This window comes from Thecamonas trahens, assembly GCF_000142905.1.
Source record: "Thecamonas trahens ATCC 50062 unplaced genomic scaffold supercont1.12, whole genome shotgun sequence".
Lineage (NCBI taxonomy): Eukaryota > Apusomonadida > Apusomonadidae > Thecamonas > Thecamonas trahens.
Genome location: NW_013657668.1, coordinates 482644 through 496789, shown reverse-complemented (window position 1 = coordinate 496789; position 14146 = coordinate 482644). Strand labels below are relative to the sequence as shown.

Sequence of the window (14146 nt, the reverse complement as noted above, 5' to 3'; positions counted from 1 at the left end):
AGAGCGTACGGCGCCTGCACTGCCGCGCTTGCCTTTACGTCTGCATCGCTCATGCAATCATGGTAACTGACTTGTCCTGGGCAGCAAAGATGGCGTCGAGGCGCTCGACCTCGATCTCTGCACGGGTCTTGGGCTTGGCCTTGGGCTTGGCGTCGAGGTCAGCGTCGAGCGGGGCGTCGAGGAGGAGCGACTGCGGCTTCGGCTCTTCGATCTTTGCGATCTGGCGTAGGTTCGGCGAGAGGCGGAAGGAGCGGACGACGCCGCGGTCATCGCCGACGATGAGGGTGTAGTTGTCCGGGTCCGGGTTAAAGGCGAGGTGGGTGAGCCGGGCCTTGCGGACGACCTTCTGGTCACAGAGCGGCTCATGGCGGTTGACGGAGAGGTCAAAGACGTAAATCTTGCCGTCTGCGGTGCAAGCGGCAAAGACGGTCGACGAGTATGGGGCCCACGCGACGTCGCCGACCGAGTTGTTGAGGTCAAACGACATGAGCGGCGTCTTGAGCGCGTGGTCCCAGATCTTGACGGTCCAATCCGACGAGGCCGAGATGAAGATGGAAGGGTGGAACGGGTTCCATTGGACGGCATGGATCATGCCGACGTGGCCGACGTACGTCTCGAGGTACTGTGAGTTGTACGCCTTGGAGCACTTGTGGATGTACCCGTCCTCGACGCCGACAATGAACAGGTGCTCGAAAGTGTGGTTAAAGTCGAAGCAAAGCCCGCCGGCGAGCCCAAACAGCGCGGCCTCCTCGTCAGCGGCGGCGGCCTTGACGTTGTCGACCAGTTGGAGCTCGATGATGTCAGTGTGGACGAGGTCCGACTTGACCATCGTCCACGAGGTGACGCGGCCGTCGGAGGAGACCGAGAAAAAGTTGTGCTTCTTAGAGAGGTCGTCTTCTTGCCACTGGACTTGCCACACCGGGTCGGTGTGCTTCCCGTTGCGGATGGTTGAGCGGAAGATCGGATCCTTGGAGCGGACCTTGATGTCGTAGACAAGAACTGAGCCGTCGTAGAGGCCGACGGCGAGGAGTGACGAGTGCGGCGGCTGGTGAAAGTCGAGTGACATGACGCCCGACTCGGTCTCGAACGCGTACTCGGGGTGCGACGGGTTCTTGAGCGTGTAGCAGTAGACCCGCCCACGCCGCCGCTTGCCAAAGTCGTACGAGCCAAAGCCAACGGCAAACAGGTCCGGATACTCGGGGTTCCACGCCAGCGCCGTCACGTGCCGCTTCTTGACCTTGGCAGACTCAAACTCCCACAGCGGCATGAGCGTTCCCGTCAGCGCGTTTGACGCGAGCTTGTCAAGCGGAAACTCGAGGTACTTGTAGTCGTGCGCAATGGCCTGGTACGTGTTGAGGTTCACCATCCGCTCCATCACCTTGAGCAGCGAGACCATCGACTCCGAGTGCCCGTACAGGTCCGACGACGACGACGCGCCGGCCTTTTGCGGTCACCGCGCCCAGCGCCGGCCGCAAACGACGAGAACGACGCCATGGCCTGCGACGAGAGCTGGACCCGCGACTTTTGCTTCTCCTTCTCGCGCCGCATCCGCTCGAGGTCGTCCACAAACGTGTCGTAGATGCTCCACTGCGTGACCAGCGCCTTGTAGTTTTGCCGCGGCGGCGGTTCGGTGTTGGTCCCGCGCTCACGCGTCGACGCGTTGATCGTCTGCGTCGCCCGCTCCGAAAAGTTGAACTCGTTGCGAAGCCGCGAGTCGCCCTCAGCCGCCTCCTCTGCCGCCTGCGCCGACAGCCGCTGCCGCTTGGCGTCGTCCGAGCTCTTGTGGAAGATCTTGGCCTCGAGCTCAAAGTGGTTCTGCACATGGTCCACTGTCGGGATCTCTGCAAAGGCGCCCTTGCGGAGGTCAAAGACCACCACACTCTGCGGTGCCGACGGGTTCTCGGCCCGCAGCACCTTCTCATGGATCGCATCCAGCTGGTCTTCTGTCAGCGCAGCCCGTTCGGCAGCTCCTCCTTGACCTGCCCCACCTCCGGCTCCGCCCATATGGTACTCATCATCAAACAGCGACGAGTTGGAGGCGTTTCCTGGCGAGTCTGCCCGCGCAGCCGCCAAGTTGAGGTTGTCCGCCGAAGTCCTCAGCTATATCCCGGCCGCCGCGACGCCACCAGCCCAGCCCAGTCAACACCACCACGGTCATTGTACGCCACGGCCCAGGTGCCACCAACCAGCCAAAGCCAGTCATCGTTAGGTGCCACCAGCCACAGCAAGCCACAGCAAGCCACAGCCAGCCACAGCCAGCCACAGCCACACCAGCCAGCCACACCAGCCAGCCACAGCCACACACACACACATACAAACATACACACACACACGCCACGTGAGTACACCGTATCTCTCCACATTGCCCCCCCCCCTGCCCCCGGTAGCCCCTACCCACCTGGCCAGCCCTCCTTCCCTACCCACTCTGCTGGGCGTCGTCCCTCTACAAAAAACGGCGCCACTCGACCGACGGCCAGCGTGACCCGCAGTCATGGCTGGGCGCAGTGTCGGTGGAGGGGGGGAGGGGAGGGGAGGGGAGGGGAGAGGGGAGAGAGGGGGGGGGGTAGGGTATGGGTATGGGTGGGGAGGAGGGGGGAGGGGGGAGGAGGGGCGGAGGGAAGGAGGGAGGAAGGGGAGAGCATGGCTGTGTCCGTACCGACGCATTGGACCGTTGGGGTCGAACAGTCCGCGACATGGCCAACGAGAGACAACCGGTGCCAGCAGTGATTAGCTGAGTGTGGCCAACGAGTAATCGATAGGCACCATGATCATACCCAACCGACCATAGCAATCACACACACACACCACACACACCATAGCGATCACACTCCCCACATACCATAGCGATCACACACATAGCCCACACACCGTAACGATCACACCCGCAGGCCCACACAACAGTAACCACCCAGTCGGGAGTCGTGCCCCACCTTGCTCCGGCTGTCGCTCACCTCAGCCTCAGCCCCAACCCCACCTCGCTCCCCACACCCCAAACACACAACACCATGGCTAGCTCCCCTCCCCAATGGGTGGAACGGATGGAAGAGGGTTTTGTGGCGGCTCCCGGTGGCGGGTCATGGGCGCTGGGCTCGGTCCTGGCCACCCACGCCGGTCTCTCGCTGCTGCGGTCGGCCTCGGTCCCGGTGGCTCTGACCTCGGGCGTTCTTGCGGGCGCGTGTGGGATGGCCGGCCTCATGATCAGAGACACGTATGTGGCCGAAGACGATGCTGCCCTTGCATCTGCCATGTCCTTCTCCATCGCCGTCTCATCGGTCGTCACGGGCGTCTCGGGCGTCCGTGCCTACATGGTCCGTCCGCGCCTCGCCGGCCCGCTCGCTCTCGCTGCCGCCGCCCTCGCCACCTCGTTCTACCATATGGCTATGGTCGATCGCCTTGGCCTCCGCGTAGAGGCGGATGCCCCCACTGTCGACGCCGAAGACGACGACGACGACGACTCATGACAAACGCTGCTGCTCTCGGCTGCCACTGGTCGGTCAGAAGAGTTTACGGCCTTCAGTGGCCATCATCTCACATGGTCACGACGACGTGCTCGAGCTGCTCGACTCGCTGCTGGAGCTCGAACTCGAGCTCGAGCTGCTCGACTCGCTCGAACTACTGCTGGTGCTTGCTCCTTTGCTCTCGCTCGACGTCGAGTCGGACGACGAGGCCGGTGAGGCAAAGGCGAGCGACGACGGGCCGGCCGCCAGCGAGTACGGCGCAAGGCCGCCCGAGCCGCGCGGATCGCCCGCAGACCGCGACGGTGCCGACGACAGCACCTCGCCCGACGACGAAAACTGTGGCGGCGGCGACATCAGCCGCAGCTTCTTCAGAAACTTGACAATCTGCCGGAACGTAGGCCGCTCTGACGCCTCAGTCTTGATGCACCGCTTGGCGAGCTTCTTGAGCGCCTCAGGCGTCGCCTCATTGTACGCCTTGAGGTCCACAAGCAGCTTGCCAAATGAGTACACGTCCACAGGATACGAGTACCGCGGCCGCCCCGCTACGTCAACGTCACGCACCTCGGGTGCCATGTACCCGCGCGTCCCGGCCCCGCCCGCAGGCGTCGTCAGGCCCACACGCCCGGCGAGCCCAAAGTCAGACAGCACCGCCCGCCCGCTCGTCGTGATCAGCACGTTGTCCGGCTTGAGATCCATGTGCAGGAACTTGCGCTCGTGCAGGTACTTGAGCGCCTTGGCCACGTCCAGTGCCACACGCACAGGATCCACCTTGTCGAGCACCTTGACCAGCGACCACGGAATGTACTGCATCACCGCTCCACGCCGCCCCTTGTGGTCCGTCGTCACTCCGTAGATCCGCATCACGTTAGGGTGCTGCAGCCGTGACAGCAGCCGGATCTCCTTGAGCAAGTCACGCTGATCAAGCATGTTCTTCTTGGCAAACTTGATCGCCACAAACTGCCGCTTCTTCTGGCCTGGCGCTCGCGACGACCGCCACTCGGCCCGGTACACAAGCGCAAACTGGCCAGAGCCCACAGCCTGCAGCTTGCGCAGCTTCTCAAACGGAATCTTCAGAATCTTCGCCCGCCCGCCAAGCATCTCCCGAGCTGCAGCCTTGGACGTCGAGCTCGCCCGACTCCGCCGGCCCCGTCCCGACTTGCCTCCCGCCTTCACCGCCTTCACCGCCTTCACCGTCGACCCATCCGCCCCAGCATCGCTGCCTCGCGCGCCCATTACTACACCACCGCCCATAACCACCATCACCCGCGCACATCAGTTACCCGCGCACCCCCCCTACCCCCCCCTCCCTCCTCCCTCCCTACCCCCCGTCCCTTTCCCCTTGCCACCATGCCCACTCCCCCGCCCATTCCCTCCCATCGCCTTCCTCCATGCCACACCCTCGCCTCCCTAACACGGCACCCTCATCCACATACTCCCCCGCACGCGCGTCAAGAATGGCCACCGGTTGCCAAAAGCCGCTCCCGATCAAGATCGATCACTCGCAAGTTCACGACCTTTTTCCTGATGCACTCGCTCGCTCATCACACGCCTGCTTCGCCTCCACATCCCCCGATACCGCTACCGCAGACTCCAAAATCCCATCACATGCTATGTACCACCATACATACATTCTTTGTCATCTTCATTCTCAACCCTTTCCTCTACCTCTCCTACGGCCTTGAAGCGGGTTCCACACCCCCCCTTGGCCGCCCCATTCGCGCGCCAAACCGCGCGCGATCGCGATCAACCACCACCACCACACTCCACGCCCTCCCCACCGCCCCCCCCCCCTCTCGCCCCGCACACACACACGTACCACCAACCCACCATGGCAACACACCGTGTGGGAGTGTGTCTTCATGGGGCACTTGCGCTTGCAGTTGTTGTTGCTCTTGTTGCCCTTGCGCAGAGTGCCGACGGTGCGGCGGTAGTCGCCCCGGGCGGGACCGACTTTGGCGCCTGCCCCTGCGACGTGACCGGCGGCATGTGCGACGTCGGCTGCTGCTGCGACCCGTCATGCACCACGCCCATTCTCGAATACTTCAATGCCTCTGGCATTGCGTGTGCCTCCACGCCAGGCCTCGACCCGGCTGCCTCGCGCCTCTGCGTCAACCGCGACAAGGTCCGCGCCACCAACGGGCTCGACGCCTCGTGGTTCGGCGACCTCCTCTGCGTCACCACCGACAACTATCCCTCGGACGGCTTTTTCTTCCCGCCGCCGCCCTCGCCGCTCAATACTGGTGCTGCCTCGGCCCTCCTCGCTGCAAGCTCCGCCCCTCTGTTCCAGGACCCGGCCTCGCCAGGCGTCGCCGCCGCCACTCGCTACCCGCCAGGCGCCCCACTCCTCGCCGCGCCCACCGCGGCCGCAGGCGCAACCACTCGTGTCCTCGGCCCTGTCGCAGCAGGCCCCGCCGCTGCGTGTGACGATTCAGCCGCGCCCGCCTTTCTCTCCGCGTCCGCCTCCTCCTGCGTCCGGACTCTCGACCCGGCCGCCACGTCCGCCACAACCTACTCCGGCTGCGCCGCCGCGTCGGCTGCACGCTGGCTTGACTACGGCATCCTCCCATCGCCGTCGTCGTCGGCTGCGCCGGCCGCAATCATCCCGATCACCGCTGGCACCGTCACGTGTTACGACTCGACCGACCGCGCCTCCCGCGCCATCGTCGCCTGCCCCTCCGACGCCGCTATCGCATACGCCGACGCCGGCGGCTGCCGCAACCTCGTCGTCTCTGTCGGTCTCACCGTCGCCTACACCGGCGACATGCTTGTCTCGGCCGCCTCGCTCAACTTTGACGTCGTCGTCTCGGCTGCAGGCGCCTCGGCAAACGCCTCCTTCTCGTACCTCGCCGACTTTGCCGTCGCTTTTGTCCCGTCCGACGGCACCGTCCCGGTGGCCAAGTCCGGCAACCCTGGCTATGCTGCAGGTCTGCCTGTCCGCGGCGGCTTCAAGGCAGCGGCCGCGGCGACCGCCATCACCGCCGTCGACCTCACCCTCGCCGCCGGTGACGCCTTTGGCGCCTGCATCGCGCCCAGCCTCGGCGTCCCGGGCTCGCGTGCAGATCTCGCCTACGCCACCGACGCCCTCTTCGGCTGCAGAATCGAGCTCGACCGCGCAGAGCTCGCAAACTGCGCCGCGCTGCAGAACAAGCTCGTGAGTCTCCTCTTGCCCAACGCTACCGTCAACGTCGTCGCCGCCTGGGGCTCGTCCGAGACCGACACGCCGGCCGACTGGACCGACATCGCCCTCCCTGACGCAGTGCCCACGCCCGCCCAAGGCACTGGTACGTGTGCCAACATGGTCGTCGGCGTCCACTACGGTTTTGTCACCGTTGCTGGTGGCGCCGCAAACAACCCGCAGCACAAGATCATCGGCGCGCAGATGGAGTACATTGTCGGGTCGGTCACCGACGTCGCCCCGGGCTCGCCGCTCGCCCTCGTCCTCACCTCGTCCTCCAACTTTATCGACGCCGACTCGCCCGCCCCGACGAGGTCTTTCCCCGCAACCCGAACCTCATTCCCGAGCTCCCCTCAGACGTGTGGTATCCGTTTGAGCTCGGCTCGGCCGCACCAGGCACCTCCCCGCTCCCCGCAAGCCTCCTCGCCGCCGTCGCCGGCGTTGTCGCCATTGCTGCCGCCATTTACGCGTAAAGACAAAAGACACACACGCACTCACTCTCTCGCTCGCTCGCTCACGCCAGCAGCGCCTCCATCGCAGCCCGGAACTCCTCCTGGCCCTCGGACAGCGCAATCTCGTCGAGGACTTGGTACGGGAGCCACGCGCCAAAGCTCTCCACCCCGGCTTTGGCTGCCGCACTTCCGGCGTCGCCGCCCAGAAACTCGAGCGCGAGCGCGGCAGCCTCGCCTGCGCATCCAAATGAGAGGTAGAGCCGTGCAAGCGCCGCCACGTTGGCCACGTTGACCGACCCCGCCCCGTCAGGCGCAACCAACGAGACCACCAGCGACCGCGGAAGCGCCGTCCGTCGATCAAACGTAAGCACGCAGTGCGCCACCACAAGATGGTATCGGAACCCAGTCTGCGGAGAGTCGTACCGCGCGAGGCCGTCCAGAATCACCCGCCAGAGCGCCGCACGCAGCGACGGCGCGCCCCACCACTCTTCGCCGAGCGGGAGCTCCCAGCCCGGAACAACCGCGTCTGCCGTCGCCGACGGCGCAGCCGCCATCGCCTTGTCCACAAGTACGCCAAAGACCGGCTCCACCGAGGCGTCGCAGAGCTTGGCGAGCAAAAACGCCTCATCGATGTAGCCGCTCGTCGCCAGCGCCAACACTGCGCCGTCGGCATCCTCCGGCCGCGCATCGGTCCCGAGCAGCGCCCACGCCCGCACAATAGCCGTCTCCATGGTCACGCCGGCCAAGCTCACAATCGCCAGCTCGTCGCTCACCTGGGTCACACTCTCGTGCCGCCGCTTGCCGGTGCCACCGTCGGCGGCGTGCCGCCACTGCCGCGGATGAAGAATCCAAGCCGAGCTGGCGCCGACGAGGTTGAGCGCCGTCGCCGCCGCCAGGTACCCGCGCAGCGCGTCGTCGGCTGTCGCCGCCATGCACCCACGCTCGTACATGGCGCCGGCCGCAGCCCGAAAGTTGGACCGGAAGCAGTGCCACGCGTAGAGGACCTCGTAGTAGTTGGCGTGGCCCGACCGGCCCTTGCGGAGGAGCGTCGCCTCGACCTCCTCGCACAGACCCACAAACGGGTACTCGCACAGCCGAACGCCCTCGCCCAGTTCGCAGAGAACCACCACAAACCGCCGCAGACAGTCCTGCCGCCGCTCGGGGTCTGGGTTCGACGCAATCGCTAGGTAAGCGCTGTCGTAGTCGTGGAGCGCACATGCGTGCTTGAACACGTTCGACCAGAGCACAGCCCGCATCTCGCTCGACTCGCCGGCACACCCGAGCGCCACCTGAGCAAACTCGAGCGCGAGGTCCGGCTGGTAGCTCTCGTCAAACTTTTGCATGACCTCGGCAAAGTAGTTCACGTCGCCGTCCACCCGCCGGAACGCATTGCGTGCCTTGCCAAACTCGCCAGTGTGGAGGTATGCCTCACCAACCAGCTGTGCCCGCGCCGAGCCGGTCTCGCCGGCCTCGCCCGGCCCTCGCAGCAGCGCCTCCGATTCGAGCAGCCGCTGGACCACATGCGCGTTGGTCGCCTCGCCGCTCGCAAGCAGCTCACGGACAAGCCACGACCCAGCCTCGCCCGCCAGCACCGCCAGCACCGACGCCTGCGAGAGGCCCGAGACAAGCGGCGCGCCGCACCCGCCACGCCCGTGCTTGCTCGCCCGCACCACCACCGCCGCCACCACGCTCCGCATCAGCACAACCTCGGTCGCCGGCACAACCTCCGAGAGCATGACCTCGTGGCCGTCCGATGAGCAGCGTGAGTCGTCGCGAAGCTGGGCCACCAGGTAGAGCGTGAGCAGCAGCGCCCGCGCCTGGCGAACGCTTCGGCTTGCCACAAACGCCGCACTCTGCAGCGCGCACGCCGAAAACGCCTGTTCGGCCCCGAGCGCAAGCACAACCTCGAGCTCGCGCGTCAGCGCCTGCGCACTTGCCACCAACCGCGCCACCGCGCCCTGCACCGCCGCCACAGGGTCGTGAAGCGAGCGCCACAACCGGAGGAACGTGAGCACAAACCGCCCAGAAGCCTCCGACTCGGTCAGCTGGCCGACGTCTGGAATGGCGGCAGTGAGCGGGTTGCGCGACTGGAGAAGCGCCCGGAAGAACCGGACCCGCGCAGGCCCGCCGAGCTGCACGTCAATGAGGTCGACGAGCTGGTGAACAAGTCGCGCGTCGGCCTCGGCAGGCTCCAGGACGCCGACGTTGGTCTCGGGCACTTCGGTGAGCGCAAAGAGGCCGTCGGTGGCCGGGCCGACCTCGCACGCCACCGCCAGTGCGCCGGAACACAGCACCACAAGCCCGACCGCTCCGGCTGGCTCGACGCCGATCGCCGGGAGAAGCCCAAGCGCCAGGGGCGCTGTCTCGGCCCGCGCCAGACGGATGCAGTGCTCAAGAATGGCTTCCCAGCCAGCAACAAGAGCCTCGGCATACGCCGCCGGGCTGTCGCCGGCCGACGCCGCAACAGCAGCAGCATGTGCCGTCACCGCGTTGCTCGCCACCTGGCGGAGGACTGCCGGCGCTGGCGCAGCAGCCCCCTCGAGCAGGCTCATCCGCGAGCCGTGGTACGCCTGGACCGCCAGCGCCAGCGTCGTCGCCGAAAACCGGCCAGGGTAAAACACCTCGCCGGCGTAGACCTTGTGCAGCTCGTTGGCGTTGAGCTCGGTGTCGAGCCCGGGCAGCTCAAGGTGGTCGAGCGAGCCGAGATGCGTTGCCAGAGTCGACGGCTGGACCGAGGCCGAGCCGTCGAGCGTGTAGCTCCAGATCTGGAAGCCGTCAGCCGACATCGACGCCGGCATGGCGTAGAGAACGTGGAGCGCACCGGCCGGCGCGTCGTAGAGCACATCGACCGGGCGCGCGCCTGCCACGGCAGGGTCGCGGGTGAACTGGCACTCGACAGCACGAAGCTGAAGGGCGTCTGTCGCCTCGGCGGTGTCGTCGGCCGCACGCAGCGTCGAGATGTCGAGCGCAAAGACAAAGAGCTCCGGCCGATCGTCGGCGAGCGCCGAGGCAACCAGCTCCGGCGAGGCGTTGGCCAGGAGTGGAACAAAGACGACAATGGCAAAGGTCGTCTCATCGTCGATGTCGGGCACCACAGAGCACACAATGTCGTCGAGAATGCCCGCGTCGCCGAGCTCGACCGGGTCGTCGGTCAGGTGCGCCAGCGAGAAGCGGCCGACAACCGCCCGCTGCTCAAGCGACCAGAGCGAGAACACAAGGTCGGCAGAGAGAGCAAGCACGTACGGCACGCCGGGAAGTTTGTGGAGCGAGAGGAGCGGCGGCGCCTGGTTGCGGGAACGAAATGGAGTCGAGAGCAGTCCAAACATCTTGCCTAGGAGCGAGGCTGACTGAAGCTTGACAGCAGCGCCCTCGACGGCGGCGCCGCGGCCGGGCAGCGCGGCCAGCCACAGCGAGCCATCCGAGAGGCCGCAGACAGCCAGCGAGGCCGGCGCACCAGGCGTGGCGCTCTGGACCACACGGACAATGTCCTGCTCGCCAACAAGCTCTGCAGCGTCAGGCGGGAGCACGTCCATGGCGGTGAGGGCGAGGCCCTCCACCGGCTCGCCAGACTCGTCACGGACTGCGGCGCCAGCATCGCCCAGCACATCCAGCACGTCGACCGGCTTGACCAAGTCCGAGCCAAGGAGGCCAGCAGAGGCCAAGTCTGAGAAGAACGAGAACATGTGGTCGCCAGCCTTCAGCGGATCCATGTCCGACGAGGCAGCGGGTGGGAGTGCGGGCGGGAGCGAGCGGAGGAGCGGGAGCGGGACGACAAGACGGAGAATACAGCCATTAGCCAGCGGAGCGAGGAGAATGAGCGAGCATGGCGAGTCGAGAGGAAGTGGCGCATGTGACTGAGAGTCATTGATCCAAGGAGTTGAGGAGGAAGAGGGAGAGAGAGTCCATGCATGACCCGAGTCTGCCACCAGTTGGATGGAGGCCCTTGCCACGAGGGGGCAAGGGAGGGCAAGACGAAGGGCGTTATTAGCCAGGGGGAATGCAGTATGTGTATGAACCAACTCTATGGCATCTGCACAAGTAGAGAGACAGAGAAAGTGACCATGTGCAAGTCCAAGTACTTGTCCCTGTTCCTCCCACCTGCTTCCCCTGTAGCCGGTCCTTGGCGACCCGCTGGCTGTGCCACCACTCGCACCACTCGCACCACTCGCACCACTCGCACCACCACTGCTGCTGCTGCTGCCTTGTCTTGGGCTGCCACCTCCTACGCCTGCCATGCTCACTCCCACATGGCTCTCAGTCCACTGCGACCCCTGGAGTGGGGATGTGCTCACCACAATGTGCATGAGGTGTGTGACTGCGGAGGGGGAAAGGGCCTGGGGGGGAATGGAATGAGGGTGAAGTGGCTGGCCCAGCCCGCGCCTTGTCGTCGTGATCAACGCGGCTGCCGTCGCCACAAACTCATCAATCGGGGGGGGGGGACGGGGGGGGGGGCGCCAACTTGCGCGCAGTGCTTCCCACCGCAGAACCGACCGGCAAACTGGCCGAGCACTGATGATGTGCACGGCAGGTCAATCGGCCGGAATCTGGTGGTGGCCGCGGGATAAATAGGGCACTATGGTGTTCACGTTGAGGCAGGAAGCCGGTGGTGACGCGGGCGAACGATGGTACGGCTTACACAAGTATTACGAAGAGGAGAAGACATCTGTAGACGAGTACTCATCGTCTGGATGCGGGCGAAAGTTGGGATGGACGGTGGTTCGCGGGCGAGGTGCGGCGAGTGTACCTTCGTCCGAGATGGAGAACGTGGGCTCGTCATCGTCGTCGTCGTCGCCAGAGTAGTACGAGTAGGTCGAGTTGGCGACGGCCCGCGGATGTGGCGGGCCCGAGCCTGCAGGTGCGTCGGGCCCCGGAGTTGCTGAAGTGACGGTGACTCCCGGGAGCGGGGCGGTGACGACGGACGGCGAGGCGTCGTACGAGTAGCCGGCGCCGTAGACGTCCGAGTCGGAGAACTCGATGGTCGAGTGTGAGGCGACAACGTCGCCGACGTCGGACGAAAACAGCGGTGTGTCTTCGTCGTCATCATCATCGTCGGGAGCTGTTGGCGTCGGCGCCGGCCGCGAGATGTCGGGGTTAAAGACAGAGGTCTCGGGCACAACAGCAGCCTGGTCGCGGATCGAGTTGGTGTCAATAGTCGACGTCGACGGCTTAAGCGGCTTGTGGCGCCGCTTCCGACGCCGCCGCCCGTTCCTGCTTTCGGCGTCACCGCTCGCCGCGGCGGCAAAAGCATTGAGTGAGAGGTGACCGGAGGAGCTCGAAGGCGACGGTGCAATGGCCGCCGCGGCCTTGGCAGCCGCCGACGGCGACGGCGGCGGTGGCAGCGGAGCGACGGCGGTGCGGTCGGGCAGGCGCGGATCGTCAACGTCGTACTCGTCAGACTCGGATGCCGATGCCGAGGTGGGCGGAGCCGGCGCCGGCGCCGATGCTGGCTTGCTCTGTGACGACGACTCCTTCTTGGCGCGGTAGGACGATCGGTGCCGGCGCCGGCGCCGGTGGGAGCGGCCCGACGACGACGACGGCGTCGGCGACTCATGGCCCGTCACATTGGGCGTCGACTTTGAGTGGCTGCCCGAGAGCTTGCTCGCGGCTGGCGACGGCGACTGAGCAGCCGAGACGGTGCGCGGCGGCGAGGTCGAGCCAGACGACGACGGCGACTTTTGCTTGCGGCGCCTGCGGCGCTTGCGGCGGCCAGAGGAGGTGGTCGAGGCGGGTGCGGCAGGAGTCGGAGCCGGCGATGACGACGACGACGGCGGCGTGGGCGGAGTCGACGAAGACGACGACGAGCGCGACGAGTGGTGACGCCGTCTTCTGCGCGAGCGCGAGGAGCGGCCGGAACGGCGCGAGCGGGACTTGCCCGAGCGCGACGACGAGTTCGGCAGAGACACCGAGACTGCAGGCGGGAGGACGTCGGCGTCATACTTGGGCTGCGGCGCGGCAAGGAGAAGGGCTTCGATCTCGGGATCGAGGGTCGGCTTGAACGGCGGGTCATATCCGCGGTTGGCGACGCGGTCCCAGTCGATTCCGGCAAACCACGGGTGGTCGCGGATGACAGGGCCGGAGATGCGCTTGGCCGGGTTCTTGTGAAGCAAGCCGCGGATGAGCGACTTGACCTCGTTGGAGACGGGGACCGAGGCCGGGAACGAAATCGACTTGGTGAGGACCTTGGCGTTGAGCTCGGCGCGCGATTTGGCCGAGAACGGGTACTTGCCAAAGAGCATAACAAAGACGAAAATACCGTACGACCACCAGTCGGCCTCGACACCGTACTCGATCGAGGTGTCGACAACCTCGGGCGCCATGTACTCGGCCGTCCCGCATACCGTCGACGTCCGATGGAGATTGGAGAGCTCCTTGGCGAGGCCAAAGTCGGCAAGGCGGATGTGTCCGTCGCGGTCGAGGATGACGTTCTCCATCTTGAGGTCGCGGTACACAATGTTCATCGAGTGCATAAACTCGAGGCCGACGTAGACCTCAGCGGCGTAGAGCCGGGCGCGCGACTCGTCAAAGCGGCGAGCGACCTTCAGATGGTCGAACAAGTCACCTCCGCCGACGTAGTCGAGGACGATGCACAGATGCTTGTTGGTCTGAAAGGCGAAGCGGAGGTTGACAATGAGCGGATGCTTGCCTGCGATGTTCTGCAGCGCTTGCTCGGCCTTTGACTGGGCCACAGCGTCGGTGTCCAGAATAGACTGCTTGTCGAGGAGCTTCATGGCGTAAATCTTGCCATTACTCTTTTTCCGTACCAAGTTGACTTGCCCGAACGATCCATGACCAATCTCCCTCAGAACCTCAAACGAGTCCATCGAGATGGTATTGGTCTCGGGCCGAAACTCGGGCGAGAAGACGGCGACCAAGTTGTCCTCGGCCGTCGCCGACGCTCTCTCCCGAGGGTCTGGTTCACGCAGCTGCTTGGATCCGTTCTTGCCCACTACGCGTAAAAGACCATGGTATGTAGGGTGAGTGGTGTTTGGGGAGGGAGGGGGGGAGGGGGGAGGGGGGAGGGGGGAGGGTGGCGGTGGTGCGTACTCTTTGCAGGGGTGGGG

At 65.5% G+C, this 14146-nt stretch overlaps 6 protein-coding genes across 6 annotated transcripts; 2 read left to right on the top strand and 4 right to left on the bottom strand.

The window, feature by feature from the left end:
* Positions 1-19: 19 nt before the first annotated feature.
* On the bottom strand, positions 20-2714 carry AMSG_03391 (dynein). Its single transcript, XM_013904775.1, has 2 exons — positions 2657-2714; positions 20-2100 (listed from the first exon to the last, which is right to left on the bottom strand). Exon 2 carries the CDS (start codon positions 1394-1396, stop codon positions 50-52), a length of 1347 nt encoding a protein of 448 aa, XP_013760229.1. The 5' UTR covers positions 1397-2100; positions 2657-2714; the 3' UTR covers positions 20-49.
* A 324-nt stretch (positions 2715-3038) lies between these two features.
* Positions 3039-3461, top strand: AMSG_03390 (uncharacterized protein; the record flags this gene model as incomplete). Its single annotated transcript, XM_013904774.1, has 1 exon — positions 3039-3461. The coding sequence occupies one exon, from the start codon at positions 3039-3041 to the stop codon at positions 3459-3461; it is 423 nt and encodes a 140-aa protein (XP_013760228.1).
* Positions 3462-3488: 27 nt separating this feature from the next.
* On the bottom strand, positions 3489-4772 carry AMSG_03389 (TKL protein kinase). The gene has a single exon (XM_013904773.1). The coding sequence runs from the start codon at positions 4716-4718 to the stop codon at positions 3537-3539; it is 1182 nt and encodes a 393-aa protein (XP_013760227.1). The 5' UTR covers positions 4719-4772; the 3' UTR covers positions 3489-3536.
* Positions 4773-5286: 514 nt separating this feature from the next.
* On the top strand, positions 5287-7106 carry AMSG_03388 (uncharacterized protein; the record flags this gene model as incomplete). Its single annotated transcript, XM_013904772.1, has 2 exons — positions 5287-6894; positions 6948-7106. The coding sequence occupies 2 exons, from the start codon at positions 5287-5289 to the stop codon at positions 7104-7106; spliced, it is 1767 nt and encodes a 588-aa protein (XP_013760226.1).
* On the bottom strand, positions 7075-11257 carry AMSG_03387 (uncharacterized protein). The gene has a single exon (XM_013904771.1). The coding sequence runs from the start codon at positions 10793-10795 to the stop codon at positions 7148-7150; it is 3648 nt and encodes a 1215-aa protein (XP_013760225.1). The 5' UTR covers positions 10796-11257; the 3' UTR covers positions 7075-7147.
* A 396-nt stretch (positions 11258-11653) lies between these two features.
* On the bottom strand, positions 11654-14049 carry AMSG_03386 (AGC/AKT protein kinase; the record flags this gene model as incomplete). Its single annotated transcript, XM_013904770.1, has 2 exons — positions 11654-13982; positions 14036-14049. The coding sequence occupies 2 exons, from the start codon at positions 14047-14049 to the stop codon at positions 11729-11731; spliced, it is 2268 nt and encodes a 755-aa protein (XP_013760224.1). The 3' UTR covers positions 11654-11728.
* Between the last annotated feature and the right edge of the window lie 97 nt (positions 14050-14146).

Bases quoted from the DNA above. Each gene is read 5' to 3' on its own strand.
- AMSG_03391 (XM_013904775.1), bottom strand. From the start codon at position 1,396: ATGGTCTCGCTGCTCAAGGTGATGGAGCGGATGGTGAACCTCAACACG.
- AMSG_03387 (XM_013904771.1), bottom strand. From the start codon at position 10,795: ATGGATCCGCTGAAGGCTGGCGACCACATGTTCTCGTTCTTCTCAGAC.
- AMSG_03389 (XM_013904773.1), bottom strand. From the start codon at position 4,718: ATGGTGGTTATGGGCGGTGGTGTAGTAATGGGCGCGCGAGGCAGCGAT.